At 34.0% G+C, this 17,253-nt stretch overlaps 3 protein-coding genes and 1 long non-coding RNA gene across 5 annotated transcripts; 3 read left to right on the plus strand and 1 right to left on the minus strand.

The window, feature by feature from the left end:
- The first annotated feature begins 77 nt into the window (after nt 1–77).
- On the plus strand, nt 78–8,015 carry LOC117987128 (MICOS complex subunit MIC13 homolog QIL1-like). 2 transcript variants are annotated; one of them, XR_011237399.1, is made up of 4 exons: nt 78–236; nt 307–463; nt 561–823; nt 1,496–8,015. XR_011237399.1 is itself a non-coding variant. In XM_034974085.2 (3 exons), exons 1-3 carry the CDS (start codon nt 229–231, stop codon nt 759–761), a joined length of 366 nt encoding a protein of 121 aa, XP_034829976.1. In that variant the 5' UTR covers nt 78–228; the 3' UTR covers nt 762–827. The 2 variants fall into 2 exon arrangements, 1 of the variants encoding a protein (XP_034829976.1); XM_034974085.2 differs by lacking the exon at nt 1,496–8,015 and having other exon boundaries at nt 561–827.
- Nucleotides 1,773–9,281, minus strand: LOC117987124 (proliferation-associated protein 2G4). Its single transcript, XM_034974080.2, has 8 exons — nt 9,114–9,281; nt 8,692–8,926; nt 7,754–7,907; nt 7,075–7,296; nt 6,283–6,375; nt 5,380–5,493; nt 4,606–4,752; nt 1,773–3,661 (listed from the first exon to the last, which is right to left on the minus strand). Exons 1-8 carry the CDS (start codon nt 9,196–9,198, stop codon nt 3,572–3,574), a joined length of 1,140 nt encoding a protein of 379 aa, XP_034829971.1. The 5' UTR covers nt 9,199–9,281; the 3' UTR covers nt 1,773–3,571.
- Nucleotides 9,282–10,656: 1,375 nt separating this feature from the next.
- On the plus strand, nt 10,657–16,725 carry LOC117987123 (UPF0415 protein C7orf25 homolog). The gene is made up of 8 exons (XM_034974079.2): nt 10,657–10,809; nt 11,522–11,705; nt 13,627–13,763; nt 14,194–14,354; nt 14,779–14,990; nt 15,449–15,583; nt 16,022–16,164; nt 16,486–16,725. Exons 1-8 carry the CDS (start codon nt 10,657–10,659, stop codon nt 16,567–16,569), a joined length of 1,209 nt encoding a protein of 402 aa, XP_034829970.1. The 3' UTR covers nt 16,570–16,725.
- LOC138403109 (uncharacterized) lies at nt 11,826–13,174 on the plus strand. Its single transcript, XR_011237400.1, has 2 exons — nt 11,826–12,083; nt 12,553–13,174. It is a non-coding gene; the product is annotated as an uncharacterized lncRNA (long non-coding RNA).
- Nucleotides 16,726–17,253: the final 528 nt, after the last annotated feature.

Below are 17,253 nucleotides of genomic sequence, written 5' to 3' on the forward strand. Positions count from 1 at the left end.
TCTAATCCAGGGCCGTAAAATAAATTAAAAAAAAAAATTAAAAAAAAGATTATCTAATAATCACATATGTTATTGGTCTATGATAATCACTAAAATCTACCAGAGATCTACATTTTGCATTGATTTTGCATTGAGTTGATTGAAGATTTTTGCCCATTATTGCCTGCGATGTTTTATAACCAAAAAGTTACATAATCGTTTTCCCGCATCAAAAAACAATACGCCAAGATGTTAAAGTATGTTCTTATCATTTTGCGACGCAAATCATAAGACACGTATTATTCTGAATGACCCAACTAATTTCAGGTTTGCTGTAAAATCTGCTTTACTTGGTTCAGCAGTTTATTATACAGTTGATAAAGGAGTATGGAAAGACAGTTCTACCACTAGTGAACTATATGAGGAATTAGAAAAAGGTGTGTCTCCCTATGTTGGTGAACTAAAGAAACAGATTCCCTATGAGGTAATATTCTATTATTTTGTTCTCATAGGATTAGGAATATCCATTTTCTCTTATAGTTAATGTTTGTTTTGAATTAACATGGAAATATACTTTTCAGCTTCCCCCTCTGCCTTCAAATGATAGACTGACATATTTATTTAAATACTATTGGAATAGTGGTGTAAAGGCTACATTCAGATTTCTTGTTGACCTCCCCACACATGCCTCTGATGCTGCCATCAAGACATATAAGTTTGTATCTGAATCACTAGAACCGAATCAATCAAGTCCAGAAACAAGTCAAGATAATGTTAAATAAATTGAATAAAATGGAAGCATTGCTAAAAACAGATGTTACATAATTTATTATTAAAATGTGTTGTAAGTAGAATGAGGTTTCCTTTCCCTTAAAGTAGTGTAATCTGTAACCGCTATAGCATAGATTCAGCACTACACTAACATATTTTTGGGGGTTGTTACTGTATAATTACTTTATAAAATATAATGCATAATGCTGCATGCATGGGTGTACCCAGGGGAGGGCAGGGGGGGGGGGGCAACGCCCCCCCCCCCCCCCTGGACTTTGTTTAAGTCCCTACTAGCTATCTACTTCTGTCGCTAAAAGTTAAGAAAAAGAACTTTTTGTCATTTGCAAAACCATATTTTTACAAATTTTGTTTGTAAATATATCAAGAATTTCGCACTCGCTACGCTCGCGCTCATATTTTATATTGCTTGCTGACCTCAACTTCGTCAATTTAGGTTTTTAAAAATCTCATGAATAATCTTTGATTTTCCGGGATGCATATATCTGAATAGTACCAAGATGGGCAGTGAAAAGGTAACTAGGAAAAAACAAAGGAAAATTTGTTAACGCTATGGGCGAGTTTTATGGAGATTCTTTCACGGAACACGTCATAAACCGTTTTGCTGAAGACCCTCGAAAGTTACTTTTAAAATAGGTATTGTGTAAATAAAGAATTTATATAAAAATATATTTTAATTTATTTGACTACGTACTTACTTATAAGAAATCTGATTTGGTTTTTTTAGGTTTCGAGCTGATGGTAAATTTTTATTTCGGCTGACGTCGTATGACAATGTTAATGAGCCATGGTTCCAGCGCAATAGCAATTTGCGGGACTTATAGGTATACCACTTGACTGAGGCTTGTAAGGAGTTACTGGAGACTGTTGACAACTCCTGCACTACAGGCCCTCTCTGTGGAACAGTGTACCATTTCTTTGATCGATGGTACCATAGTGTATTATCTATGAGTATAATATTTGTAATATTAGGTTAGAGGTGTAGGTTAAAATAAAAATAAAGATTATTACGAAAACAGACCACAAAGGTCAAGTTTGATTTATTCCATTCATATGTCGCACATTTTAACTTTAGATTATTGTTAGTTCCATAGATATTGAAATATACAAGAACACAATACATCATTGTATTTATAAAACACTAGCTGATGCCCGCGACTTCGTCCGCGTGGATTTAGGTTTTTAAAAATCCTGTGGGAACTCTTAAATTTTCCGGGATAAAAAGTACCCTATATCCTTCCCCAGGTTGCAAGCTACCTCTGTTCCAAATTTCATCATGTACCTCATGGATTCTAATATAATTTATATTTTAAGAGCTATATTTATGGAACTAAAATAAAAACAGTCAAGTACCATTATTTTGAAGTATCACCTCACATTAAGTATAACTAGTTTTTAAATTTAAAAATTTATCCTAATTTAGACATTTATAAAGAATCCCTTGGGTTACAAAAACAATTGAATACTTCAAAATTATAGTAAATACAACAGTTCATTTTCATTGTTTTGTTAATTTTAAATGATAATATAGCTACATATTATATTAATATGTCAGAATAAAATTTTGTGCTCAGTAAAATTAATATTTCTAAAAACCAACATGAACTATGGAGTAAATAGGAATGATCTTGTATTAGATTAGTTAAAAAACCTTTGATTAACCTTTATTTAATGATAGGTATTAATATTATTCTAACTGACCTACAATATTTTTTTTCAAGACATTGATAAATTCTGAATTTGAATTAGAACAAGTAAATGAATAAAGATGTGTGTTTTGATAGCATTTGACACATACAAGTGGGTTATTTTGTACATAGGTAATCATCTGAACATTATTTCATAGCCATTTTGGTAATCTGCCGTCGAAAGAAAAAAGGCGTATCTGCCGATTTTTCGCGAAATTGAGTTAAAAATTATAATCGGGATCAGGAAAAAAGGCATCTGGTACAAATTTTTATTATTTTTTAGTGAGTTTCCATTCTAGAATTAACACATTACAGACATTTATTTCTCATGAATTGTCAAATTAAAAACTGCTGCTTGATTGCAGTAAAACTGCATCAATCATTATTACAATCTCAATCGTTATGATTGGCTGAATTTATGGTATTCTGGTTGCAACAATACATTGTAGTCAATAGTGAGCGAGCATCAACCAATCTAGAGATGATTGCGACTTTTAAACTAAAGTACATGTGCCACTAAAGTCTTTTACTAACTATAATATTGAACAAAATAGATGTATTTTGCTAAAGCGATGGTGTCACTCATATGATATATTAAGTAAGGAGAAAGGCAGCAAATGCCCATATACAGGCTATGCCTTTTTTTAAAAGAAAAAGGTCTCTACGTAAAAAAGGGCGGAAATATGCATTTGTGCCTTTTTGTGTAAGTGTCGTTTTTCCTAAGAAGGAATGTAAAAATATTTAAGTGTATAATAATAATTATTATTTAAAATATAATAATAATTTTGCATCACATAGCAAGACTACCATAAAATATTTTCCTTTATGCTGCATGGATGAAGTTTTTAAAGATTTCAGATCCTAATTATAATTTTTATCTTTAGTTTATTTCAGTTAGATGCATCTCTTTTGCTTACGGCGGCAACAATCGTGTTTTGATTCTATTAATAGTTCAATGAACACTGAAAAGAAAACACTCATTGAAAGATATTTTATAGAGGGATTATTATTGTTCCTTTTATCACCGTACAGAGTGGTCAGAATATTGTCCATATGAGAGTTGTTAGAAAGATGCTAAATTCATTTAAGTCCTTCGGTAAATATAACTTCAATTACTAGGCAGCAGTTTCAACTTCCATGGCTTCTTCAGCACCAGTTTTCTTTTTCTTCTTCTTATTTGACTTGGCAGATGAGTTCAGTAGCGCCTGTGAAAAAGTATTCATATTACATTGAGGTGTTGAACAGATAATAAATACGTAATATTAAAATATTGTGAATGTTTTAAAGGTTGTAGTAATAGTTCAAACCGAAGTGTAATATAATAACAAATCGGCTCAAAAAAATTACATTTCTATACCCTGTGCTTGTTCAAAATAAACTATTGAGAAAGTATGTTTTGAAAGATTACAGGGAGTAGCAAACACCCCATACCTTGAATATGGGAAAACCTTAAATGAATGAAATGAACTTTGCAGATCTTGCTTCCGAATTCACACAATCACATTTTTTTCTCTCTAGCTAGTAGCTATACATAGTATTCATTCTTTGCACTATTATTTAGAAACAATAAACCTATTAACCTATTGTTAACTAACTTTTTTGTTGATGACAAACCTATTTTTAAAATATGTGGTCATGAGTTTTGTCATATATATAAAAAATCCATTCAAATTAGTGCTAAAAAAGTGCAATGTTTGTGTAACAGTACTTGTGCTACTTAATTCTTAACTAGGTCACAAAAACAGTGAGCTTGTACATATTAGAATAAACTAAGGACAGTTATTGGACTGTAAATTAAATATAGAAATTAATCATAACTAGAAGTTTAAGCTAGAATAATAAAATTACTTACTAGATGACGCTCGCAACTGTGTGGATTTAGGGTTTTTAAAAATCCCATGGGAACTCGTTGATTTTCCGAGATAAAAAGTACCTAAGTCCTTCTCCGGTATGCAAGCTATCTCTGTACCAAATTTCATCAAAATCGGTTTAACGGATGGGCCGTGAAAAGCTGGCAGACAGACACTTTTGTCATTTTTAATATTAGTATAGATTAGCCCATCATACATGGCTACATGATAGTAGGAATAAGGCAACCATTGTGTATTGGTGCTTTGTGGTACAAAAAATATATAAAATTGATAATTACATTAAGTTCAGGGTCCTTCAATGTGCGTTCAGTCTTACACTGACTCTTGTCAAACGGCAGGCCGGTGATGCGGTGTGTGCCGCTGGGGAGAAGTAACGCTGTGAATTTGAACTGTGCCACCAATTCACCCGGCCTTTCATATAGCACCTGGAAGATTTCAAAGTCATCAAAGCCTTTTTTTCTTAATGGGATACACATTTTGAACAAAAGGCTTTGACTTTAGTTTGTATTGGGTTTGACAAATAAATTGTCATAATGGTTATAATTAATTACGTAAACTTAAAACTAAAGCTACGAGGGTTCAAAACGCACCCTGGTCTGAGAAGCCCACAACAAACTCAGTTGTGTATTTGATTATTCATAATAATGACAACAATCTTCTATGTACTATGAACTAAATTGGCCATTTCAAGCATTTTTCAAGCAAATTGCATCCTTGACTTATAACTAAATAGTTAGTTTTAGCAGACAGTTTTGTGGAACACAATTTTTGCTCCATACAGCTACTCTATACATTTAATTTAATAATCTCCACAATTGGTATTATGTGTTGCGTCAAATCAAATCATACTTTTCTATGATAATCAGTTGATAAATGCCAATTGCCAACATTGTTGTTGTTGATAGTGTTTGTGGTCATACTCAATATGTGTGATGTGTAAAGTATACCTAGGTTCCAGACCATTAGTCGCAAATATCAATTAAAAATTGGAGATCCCAATCAAAATGTCATTTTTTCAGATTTAATCTAGTGTATTATAAATGAGTATTTACCTGGAAGGGCTCAATAAGTTTGTGGTTGACACACTCAACGACTCCGAGCCTAGCACTTGTTTCTTTGTCAAAGCTCCGAAGATTAAAAGGCATTGAACCATGCTTATTGCGGACCTGAGACAAATAAAACAATATTAGTAGAAGCTGTCAAACTGTGACTATTCGTAAAAAATACTACCTAATCTGCACTTGGCCAGCTTGATAGGAAAATGGCCAAATCCTTCTCATTTAGAAAGGATGGTGTATTTAACTGTTGTAATGATCTATACCCATATATTATAGCTTGAAGCTAAATATATCGGCTCAAACTCGTTACGTCACTATACCCTAAAATTTTCACAATATCAAATTGTTGATATTGATTCAAATATTTAGGGATATAAAAAGCATGGTGCTTAAAAGTAAACACACATTAAGACCATGGCAGCGCAAAATGCGCACTTCGCACGCTAGAACAGGATGGTTTGCAGCACATTGAAATTTTATTTATTTATTATTTAACGACGAAAGCAAACAAAAGGTGTAAAAAAGAAACGCCAAATATAAAAATACATCCAGTATGTGCCGAAAAGAAGTTTACATTTGTTTCCAGATATTTTATTTGACACATAGTTTTGGGTTACTACTCACGGCAGCATCACACGAAAGGAAATTCGCTGTGCAATAATGCGACTCGCACCACTCGGCATATTATGCAATAGTTTAATTCTCAGTTATAATAATAGTTAATAATGCGATATATAAATTGTATAAGCGATTAAGACGGATTATTCACTGCGGCCCGACATAATATGCGCTTATCTTAACATTGATCGCATATTTATGGGCTGTACATCCGTGCATACCGCAATATAAATATCAACATGTGTAAAGATGTTGATCGCCTCAACTAAAATTTCTCACCTCACTGTAGAACATTCTGGATGCCTTCAGCTTGAGTTGATAGACTTCATCCGTTTTTTTGTATATCGTACATCTTGTATCCATCTCACGACCCTGAAACAAATGCAAATGAAAATTTCTTAATGTAACATGAAAAAAAATACTTTTATATAAATAATATATGTTATAAATGAAAGAAAAATAAGACCTCTTGCCAAATTACAACAATATAGGATCTTTGTGTCCGTATATAACTGGATTAAAATATGTCAAAGTAATTTCAATCCTAGTTCATACAATTTACTTTTCCCTGAGTACTGCCAGACTAGCGAGTGTCAGCTAGACTGGAAAGAATTCAGGGTATTTATTTTATTTATGCCACTCTTCTGCCAATCGACACTTCAACTTGCCATCGAATAAAGGCATAATCGAAAAATTCAATTTTAAATAAAATCAATAGAACTGTATAAATGATCTACCTTAATGGAGATAAATCATTTTTGCAGTTCTATTAGCCAGATGTAATACTTAGCAATGGCTACTTGGCTAAAGTTATATATGTATGCTTATTTATACATAAACTTTATTCTTTTATTTTGGAAGTTAATATATGTATGCATAGGATAATGATAAATTTTTATTTACTGTAATATTATGCTTGTTACTGTTTTTTTATCTCCTGTTCAATTCACTTATTCCGATTATGCTTTTGTTAATTAAAACTTTAAAATCGACATCTTTCGAAGCCATGCTTTATACATTATTCTAATCTGGGTATTTTAAAATCAAAAATAAACAAATTATAACACTTACAACACCTTCTCCTGTAGAAACTAGTACATCCATTGCATACACTTCATAAGTCTCAAAGGTGGCCTTTTCATGCTCTTTCCTCTGCGCCTCTGATGGATTTTGTATGATGCTCTTCTCTCCATCAATACGGAACTGTTTCAACTGATGTGACAACATGCCTTCTATGGGCTTACATCCATACTCTGTACTGATTTTTTGTACTACATCTGTTACTGCATAGTTCTATAAAAAAACCGGCCAAGTGTGAGTCAGACTCGGGCACAGAGGGTTCCGTACTACAGAAGTAACAGTATTTTTTTCAACATTGTGCACAAAAAATCAAAGACTATTATGCATAAAAATCTGTTTTAGAATGTACAGGTAAACCTCTTTCATATGATACCCCATTTATATTTTAGAAAATTCAAAATACTAATTTTTTGTTCATGAACACATTTCAATTTTTTTTTGTGATGCAACCATAAATTTTTGGTTTTACGATTTTTTCCTTTACTTATGCTATAAGACCTACCTACCTACCAAATTTCGTGATTCTAGCTCAACAGGAAGTACATACCCTATAGGTTTTCTTTACAGACACGACGATTTGTGTTTTGGTGGATTATAAAAGTTTGTTGTTTCTTATCCTTGTGTAGGCAATGTTTTAAATAAGTGTAACTTATCCTAAATTAATGTGTACCTCGTTCCCAGGTCGGAGCAACCTCAAGGCGGCTTCACTGGCCAGATGTGCAGCAAGGAGGACGTCAGCCGCGCGTCCTGATACCTCTCCGCCACCCACAGCAACTGTGTGTGCAACCACTGCGATGAAGCCATCAATGTGGGCACCTAGGTCACTAGGACAGAAATAAACTGATCAAGGGGGACAGACTCGCACATGATGGGTTGTGTACCTTCATACACAAATGAACATTTTTTTGTAATATAACCACAAATTCAGTTTTCTGATTCTTTCCTTTACTTGTGCTATAAGGTATTGCTACATTTAGATAGGATTTCTTGATAGTCTACACACATCCTAAAACACCATGACAATTGTCTAGAAGTCTATGGTATGGTCGGCTCCATGGACTCTCTGATGATGCTTGATATTGTTGAATACTTGTTAAATGTATGAAAAGTTATTAAAAGTCTATTAAATCCTTTAAACTGAGTTCATCTTTAACACTACCTACCAAATTTTATAATTCTAGGTCAATGTGAAGTAGCCTATAGGTTTTGATTCTAGAAAGTTAAAGACTTTTTAACTGACTTCAAAAAAGGAGGAGGTCCTCAACTGGGTGCGATTTTTTTGGTATACATACTTACTTATATTTCTGTTGCACTTTATTGTGATAATTCTGACATATAGGTACCTAAATAAAATTTGAGTAGCTATGAAACAAACATACTTATCGGTTGATGTAATGAAAAGACACAAGATTATAATTGCTTATTATACAAAAGCCAAACAAATATATAAGTACATATAACCAAACAGTTAAGATTCCTATATGGTACCATATTACCATTCATAGCAATACTCCTTTATCAATCATTCAATAATAAGAATAGTCAGATGTGTGAAACTATTATTAGTTTCATATGTAAAAGTTATAAATAAAATAATATAATGCTCACATCTTAGCAAGATCTCCTTGTTTCAAGATGTAGTCCGTTTCACTGGGGATGGGAGAATAGTGACATATACAGTTGTTTATGGAGACGCATGTTGAAAACGCTATGCCTTTCTTGGAGTCCTTTTCTTTTTTGAAGACTTTCGATGTTTCTTCCAGTAGCAATTTGTCCCCGAACTCGCATAATTCACGCGCCGAAGCGTCTGGCACGCATTTTGCTAAGACTTGTTCTAAAACACCTGGAATAGTGATTAGTTGTTAAGTGAAAATCCACGTAATTGATCAGAAACGCTTTTGGTGACGAGGGGCTCCACATTGCCCGCATGGCGATGACACCGGACACGCGTCCCATCATCAAAGACGTGGAGCCCTACTGTAATCTTGTGTTATGAAGTACGAAAATGTAATTGGTGTATCAATACTTACGGTTAACAATTTGCCCTGCTAACTTGTACTTGGTAACAACCAAGTCTTCAGCGATCGTTTTTTCCGCTTCTATAGCGTCAGCCATTTCTAAAACTATAGTTTGGTTATGTGGATGGATTTTGGATACTCTGGCTGTTGGTTGGCCAGTTGGTTCACTAACTTGTCAGTCACGTGACCGTGACGTACTAACAAAAATGGCGCGCAAGCTCTTTAGTTTATGGTAAAAGTCATGATAGCCGTGGCATGTAGGTACCTACCTAGTATTCCAAATTCTTTGGTTATCAGTCTTGTGGTTCTTACCCATAGATTATCTTGTTCTTACCCATTTCTTACCACTATTTCTAATGTACTCTGACTCTGTGGCTTTTCTTTCTGGTCGGTGCTCTGTGGAGTAATAGTGTTCCCAGAGTGTTCCACAGAGTACTTTGTAAATATAAGAAATAGTCTTGAATTAGTGTTTAGTGTTCTGTGCTCTGTGGTTCTTACGTCACCGATGAATGGTGTGAAAATGTAAGTTTTCTTTTTTGGAAAATGGGAAATGAGAAAATTGTGTAAATAAAAAAACATTATATAAATACCAAAGGTATAAATTTTTACCATAAAGTCGTAAGTTACTAAATACATAGGTACCTACTATACCTTTTAAAACATGATACATTATATTTTAACTTTGTTTTTAGTGTTTACTGTTTTCTAAAAAATTAAAAATATTTTTGTATTATTGAGAAACAGGTAGGTATTTGTCCAAATAGATAATGCCCGCGACTTCGCGTGGGTTTAAGTTTTAAAAATCTGGTGGGAACTTTGAATTTTCAGAATAAAAATCACTTTCATCCGTCGAGCTAGGATGTAAGCTATCTCTGTACCAAACACAGAATACAAAACTTCAAAATCAGTTAAATACACGTTAAATAGATGTGCCATGAAAAGCTAGCAGACAGACAGACACACTTTTGCATTTAAAATATAAGTTTGGATTTTAATAATATAAGTACATGATTATTATGTATATAATATCTGTCAACGGCTGTACTCACGTATTTAGTCGACGTAAGTCCAACTAGTTGCGAAGCCATTCGGGGTCCTTTTTCAAGGAACGCTAAAATACGTGATTATTTTATAAGTGTCGTAGTTTGTTTTAAATTAATGTATTTTATGTGTTCCTAATAAATAAAATAAATAAATAAAAAAATTATTGTAGACTAGCTTATGCGCGCGATTTTGTCCACATGGACTACACAAAGCCCTATTGTTGAATTTTCAAAAATCCTTTCTTAGCAGATGTCTACATCATAATACATCTGCATGCCAAATTTCAGCCCCATCCCTCCAATAGTTTGAGCTGTGCGTTGATGGATCAGTCAGTCAAACAGTCAGCTTTTCCTTATATGAATATATGAATTAACTTCATTTCATTTGAAATTATGAGACCTTAGGTTGACAGTGATGATGATGATGAGACCTTGTTTGACTTTGTACTTACTACTTTCTTTCACAACAGGTTCTATTTAAAGTTGTACTTATTACAAATAAATACATAAAAATGAGCTATACCACTGAAGAGCTTCTAAAAATGCTAGATGAAAAGATACAAAATGGTGAATCTCTCATAGAGCAACTATTGGACAAACAGGAATTAGAAGGTGCCCTGAAACTGAAAAAGAAAATTCATCAAGAAACAGAGTTTCTCAAAAGGGTATGTTTAAATATAATTTACTCTTGTTGTTTAGTGCATTGTAATACATTTCATGCTAACAAAAACTTTAAACCGAGGATGTAGTTCATGAGCATGAGTCCCTTGGTACTATGATTTGATGATGTAGATTTTTTATATTTGTCTTAACTCTCAAATAATTACAACATGGAATTACCTATTGCTTAGTGGTTGGCAATGGTTGTTGATTGTGCAGCATTGGATCACATTGTTTGTGATACATTGCATGCTAAAAATTTACAACATTACAGTTACATTGATCTTCTTCCTCTTCTTTTCTTCTCTATAGCTCTCTGTACTGCGATTTAGTTGCATTGGTATCCTAAAAATTTACAACATTACAGTTACATTGATCTTCTTTCTCTTCTTTTCCAATCCTCTTTGTACTGCGATTTAGTTACATTGGTATCCCATAATATATCATCACTGGACATATGGATCCCAAACATAGTCGCTAACTACATGCCTTATGAGAAAGCTCAGTCACTCAGCGAGCGATGGAGAGAGCTATGCTTCAAGTTTCTCTACATGATCAAATAAGAAATGAGGAAATCCGTATGAAATAGAGTAACCGACATAGCCTGACAGATTGTGAAGCTGAAGTGTTTGTGTGAAGAAGTTTTCCAGCGCAATAGCAATTTGTGGGACTTATACTATTTAGTATTAATTACATTTTGAATAAATTTTGTTTAAGATCCAAAAATCAGGGAAAGTGAAAATAGAACAGTTGTCATGTTCAAACTTGCGACACTTGGGGGCGATAGTTGACTGTGCGGTCAGACCTGGAGTGCTGTCTGTGTGTAAAGCGTTTCATATTAATGACGAGAGCAAGCTCTTGGTGGACATTGTAAGTGATGAGGGCAGGACATGGATAAAAGGTATAACATTTAATTATGGACTTAAAAAAATGAGGAAATACTAAAAAACTCGCACACAAGGAGTTCCATACCACTGTACAAGGAATAACACTTTAATTTCTAATCTTTTGTGATGGTAAAACACCCGCTAGTCAGCCGTGCACCAGTAGTCAGCCTTAACAGACATTATTTCCCTATAAATAGTGTTAAAATTTGTGTACACCATTAAAATAACGTTTGAACGAATCCTTGTCTCTCTATTGGCTAATACGCAGACATACAAACCAATATCATATCAATGAGACGAGCTACGCTCGTTCATTTGCACCGCCGTCACAGACATGACTAGACGCGCTATTGTTACTGTTTTTTGTCTTCAGGAAACCCGTAAAGTTTTTGGTAAGTTTTTGTGTCTATATGTTGTTATTTGCGGTGGATAATTTATTTGTGTTACAATAAAAGGTTTATTTTGCGATAAAATCAACTATTACATGCATTTTATTTGTTTAATATGTTGTAATTAAGGTGGCCGACTACTGGGTTTCGAATTTTAACTGTAGATCCAGTGCTCAGCCATAAGCGGCTGACTACTAGTTTTTAGGGGAATATCTTAGATTTAGCTGATATTAACGAAGCGAATAGTTCCAATTTTGCTCAATACTTTGAGCTTAACTTTTCTAAGACGAAAAGTGTATTTTACCAGTAGTCAGCCGCGTACAAATGTAATTGTATGTTAGTGGCCGACCAATGGCTTTATGAATCCAGTAACCAACCGTCAGTCCTGTTGCTCTAAATAGCACCTTAAAGCCTTTTGAAGTAGAGTTTAATTTATGTACAGTTATTTTAGACTGAAAATCACTTGTTTTAGAGTTCCATCATGTCATGAATAGGAGCTATTTCTTCTAAAGAGTGGAGACAATTTGAAAGACAAAAAGAAGAAATGAAAGAACTGAAAGGGAACGAAATATTAAATAAAAATCGTAATGAAAAAAAAAGAGAGACAAAAAAGAAAGAAGAATTACAAAAAAGGAAAGCGGAAAAGCAGTTGAGTTCTAACAAAAGTAAAAAGAGGAAGAAAAATAAGATATTATGTACTTTAAACAGAATAGGATGTTATAATTTTGAAGAGGAATTGACTAGCGATACCGAAATCAACCAACCAACCAACCGATGTGATAATTGCCCTGCGATAAGTGATAAGTGCCCAGTGATAAGTGCATTTTAAATAGTACCATACCATTTAAAATGCACTGAATTCGCTGGGGATATGTATGAAAATACATATAATAAGAAATTTCTATGCCAAATATGTAAAGTAAGTGAGAGGCTGACTTTAGGGTAAGCCATGGCTGACTTGTGGAAAAATGAGGCTGAGCACTGGGAAAAAGTGCCATAATATGATTATTGTTAATTTTTTCTATAAGTCTAACAATAGTATAATATTTTGTTAATTTTTTTAGTTAATTTAATAAATAATCTTTCACAAACAAGTGGTTGTTTTTATGCATAGTGTTTAATATTTAAAATACTAATAAACAAAATTTAATCACTCACTAAAAGGCTGACTACTGGGTGTTTTACCCTATCCACAAATTCACAGTTATTTTGGATTTTTCCCTTTGCTTGTGATAAAAGACATTGCTACCTCCCAAATTTCATGATTCTAGGTGAAGGAAAAGTACCCTATAGGTTTTGATTCCCTTGAAGAGTTGTACCTATATAATTGGTTACTGATATAGATTTTTAGAAAAGTAAAAGATAAAGATTTTCAATGGTAAAAGAATGATTAAAATCGGTTTAGTAGTTTAGAGTTTATCGATTGCAAACAAACAAATCTTTTCTAATAATGATAGATGATTAATACAAATAACATAAATGTACCTACAAGTAAAATTGTGTTTATCAATATACATATTTTAACACCACATTCTTAATTTTACAGTGATTGCTCGGAATCCCAAGTCATTGTCAGCTCTAAGCTCTGGCAAGGCATCATACGGTGCACGCTCCATACTCGACCAAGCTGATGATTACTTGGAATGTGCCAAACTTTATCCATGTATGTATCAATCACCAAAGGTTAGTAATTTATATGAATACTTAGGCGCCATTTCCACCGGCGCGAGGGAATCGCAATAAGTCCAACCAACTTTTGTGGGCGATAGTATCGCCCTGTGGAGCAATCTCCATAAGCCTTGTATCGAAATTGGTGCGGCGATACTATCGCCGCGATACTATCGCCGCGATACTCTCGTCCATGGAAATAGCGCCTTACAAGTAATGTTATACCATGTAGATATACAGATCAAAGATATATAAACATATTCGAACCCGCGTCTCCTATGATCGCGCCCGACGCTCTGTACCGCTAAGCTAGTTTTTATTATTTAGAAAAAAAGGTAAGCGAGAGATAAACACTTTTGTACGTGTTTTTGGCTTAGATCAGTGTTCCCCAAGCATTTTGTTGGGTTTTATAAATCGCATACTCATTTATTTTTACTTTCATCAGGTTGTGTTTGAATTCGTAAGCGGAATTGAAGAGTCTCTGGCAAACAAACTTAAAGCAAAAGGAGTCTTTGTAAAAGGGGAAGTTTTGCCTGATTCTAAACAACTTGTAGACTTTGACGATTCATTTGAGTCTAGTAGTGATGAGGAGTTTTTTGATAATAAGTATGTAAGCCTTTTTCTTTCTTTTTTTCTAGCACATACTTGGCCACAATCATACCTGATGGAAAGTGATGATGTGGCTTAAGGTGGAACGCGTTTGTGTATTCACACTAAAGATACCCAGAGTGCCTTAATTTATTTAAAAAAATATATATTCAGTTTAACAGTTTTTATCTGTAATATCCCAACTTAGCCCAGCAAAAAAACTGGTACGTGTGATCCGAGTTTATGACTTCATTGCATAAGCTCTTGAATAGCTCAAGCTTTATTGAATTCTGCAAAAATAAAATAGTCTGTAGGTATATCAGAATTCTGCCCCATAATTATTGTGGGGCAGAATATTCTGATATTCTTACTATTATAGTAAGACAGTTGTTTTAGTTTTTTTTAAATCTTGCAAAGTGTCTTATATCTTTATCTATTTCAGTGATCAAATAAGTTTGCGATGTTTGTCGCAATGTATGGAGGAGCATGCAGATATAACCATTTTGAATTTAGACGTGACAGCCATGATGGCTTACGTTAGCAATATGACCAACGGCCACTGCAATTATGTGTTCCAGCAGAAAGTTCTCACGGAGCAAGCGGCCTGGGAGGCAGAGAGGCCAGTGAAGCCAATACTCGAACAATTATTTCAAGGTGAGTAAAAAGGTGGGTAGTTATAAGGAAGCTCAGAGTCACTCAGCGGGTCAAAGACATTTATCGATTTGGTACAGAGATCGCTTACAGCCCGGGGATGGTCTTAGGCAATTTTTTATTCCAGAAAATCTGAAAACTAAATCCACGCGGATAAAGTCGCGGGCATTAAGTGTAAAAAATTAATAAAGTGAGTGGGTGTATGAAACTAATCAATTTAGGTGCAAGTACCATTCCCTTCAGCACCCAATTAAGTCTACAAGACTTGATGTTACTTATGATGTGAGTGTGATATTTTTTATGTGAATAAATAAATAAAGGATACATTTACTGTCATTTTAGTTTAGAGGGTGTGTATGATAGAATTAGAAATAACATTTACATTACAGAATTACATTATTGTATATACTATTATATATATAGTTTTATAACTATAACTTTTTATTTGATATCAATTTTAGGTAAAACTTTGGTTTGCTGCAGAACAGCATGGGATGATTTCCTAAAGATAATTAATACATTAGGAGGCCCGATGGAAAAACAGCGTACAGCGGACTTAAAGGAGCGGGTCACTGTCTATGAGGATGATTATGGAGGTTGGAGAGTTCGTAGCTTTAGTTTTAAGTTTGCGTAATAATTATCACCATTATTTCTTACAAATCCAACATCTGACTATCAAAACGAGTAATTTATTACCTATTTTGAATAAATCATTTGACTTTGACTTCATAAATGTTTATAGTGGGACTTATTTAGGCAGACTAACCGAAAAAATGTTGCTATAGGTATAACAACCGTGTCACTGAGATGTCTCGTGGTTGTGGGAGGGTGACAGTTGATGTAAAAATCAAGGAATTAAACGTTGTTGTCTCCCTCCCACATCCTGCACTTTTGCCCATGAGCCGACTTAGTCAAGCGGTACACCTATAGTTTTTAAAATATGATAGGTACAAGACTCTCAATGCACTTAGTTAACAGTCTTCACATATGAAACACATAGAAACTTAATTAACTCACATGCATTATTTTTCTAGGGCAGGACGATTATCCACGGCAAAGTTTAAAAGTAAGAGGTCATGTCCGGTTAAGATCGAAGATAATTTTTAATTTCGGACACAGAATTAAGGCCCTTACCGTCTCAGCTAACGACGGCTTTGTAAGAGCTGCAGCACAACAAGTACGTAAAGTCCGATTCTTTCAACTCACGAGCGCGGGTGATCTTTACTTGTGTTTACGTCGTATACATGCACATTGCGAACGGGACCCTATTACTAAGCCTCCGCGGTCCGTCCGTCCGTCTAAGTCTAAGTTTCACAAAATGTTCAATAAATTTCTGTTGCCGCTATAACAACAAATAATAAAAAATTAAAAATAACTACCATGACAATTAAAAACTGGTATTTCTTGTACGATAGTACGGAACCCTTCGTGTGCGGTTTTTGCATCTGATAACATTGATTTATATATTTAATTTATACTTAATATTCGTATGTTTCAGGGAGTTACATATGCCACGTTCATTCACGAGTCACGCGCATTAACCGAGGGGAAAGAAGCCAGTGCTACAGAGATTGATTTATGATATCGTATTTCTTAACATGTAGTTGAAAGACTATAGAATGTGCTTGAATTTTGATCTTATAGTGCTGTGATAGTATCGTTAACGTCCATAATTTCAATATGATGCCGTGCATTTCTAAAAATACATTTAAAATATATATTATATAATAATATAATTTACCTGTGTTGAATATTTTATTTTGATATAATATTATATCATCATGATCAACCCATAGCCGACTCACTACAGAGAACGGGTCTCCTCTCAATATGAGAAAGGTTTGGCCATAGTCCACCAAAAGCTTGTTTCTAAAACATACATGATACATATAGGAACAAAAACCTTGGTCCTGCATAGTGTTATTTAAAAAAAATGTTTTTGACGATAACACATTTTTGCAGATTAACTGCTCTGTCAATGGTCAGTATAGCCTGTGCTGCAAAACAATAATATTGAAAGTACGAAAGTGTGTCTGTCTGCCTAAGAGATTGGTCATAGGCTACTTTTATCTCGGAAAATCGAAGAGTTCCCGCGGGAAATTTCATTCTAAGGCAAAGACTCTTACTTGGGTAGGTAGGTATAGAGAACAATAGGATTTAGAGTAACTAGTTTGCTTTCGTGCCAAATGTCGCGGAAAACGGATAGTGCAAGCTTTACACATATGCTTAAATATGCTTCAACTTGCAGCGAGTTACATGCACTGTG

The sequence above is a fragment of the Maniola hyperantus genome, chromosome 12 (assembly GCF_902806685.2).
Source record: "Maniola hyperantus chromosome 12, iAphHyp1.2, whole genome shotgun sequence".
Lineage (NCBI taxonomy): Eukaryota > Metazoa > Arthropoda > Insecta > Lepidoptera > Nymphalidae > Maniola > Maniola hyperantus.

Coding starts and splice junctions, on each gene's coding strand:
- LOC117987128 (XM_034974085.2), top strand. Junction 464..560: donor AGAAACAGATTCCCTATGAG/GTAATATTCTAT, acceptor TATACTTTTCAG/CTTCCCCCTCTGCCTTCAAA.
- LOC117987123 (XM_034974079.2), top strand. CDS start 10,657: ATGAGCTATACCACTGAAGAGCTTCTAAAAATGCTAGATGAAAAGATA. Junction 10,810..11,521: donor AAACAGAGTTTCTCAAAAGG/GTATGTTTAAAT, acceptor ATTTTGTTTAAG/ATCCAAAAATCAGGGAAAGT. Junction 14,355..14,778: donor GAGGAGTTTTTTGATAATAA/GTATGTAAGCCT, acceptor TATCTATTTCAG/TGATCAAATAAGTTTGCGAT.
- LOC117987124 (XM_034974080.2), bottom strand. CDS start 9,198: ATGGCTGACGCTATAGAAGCGGAAAAAACGATCGCTGAAGACTTGGTT. Junction 7,297..7,753: donor TGCTCCGACCTGGGAACGAG/GTACACATTAAT, acceptor GTTTTTTTATAG/AACTATGCAGTAACAGATGT. Junction 5,494..6,282: donor CCAGAATGTTCTACAGTGAG/GTGAGAAATTTT, acceptor TATTTGTCTCAG/GTCCGCAATAAGCATGGTTC.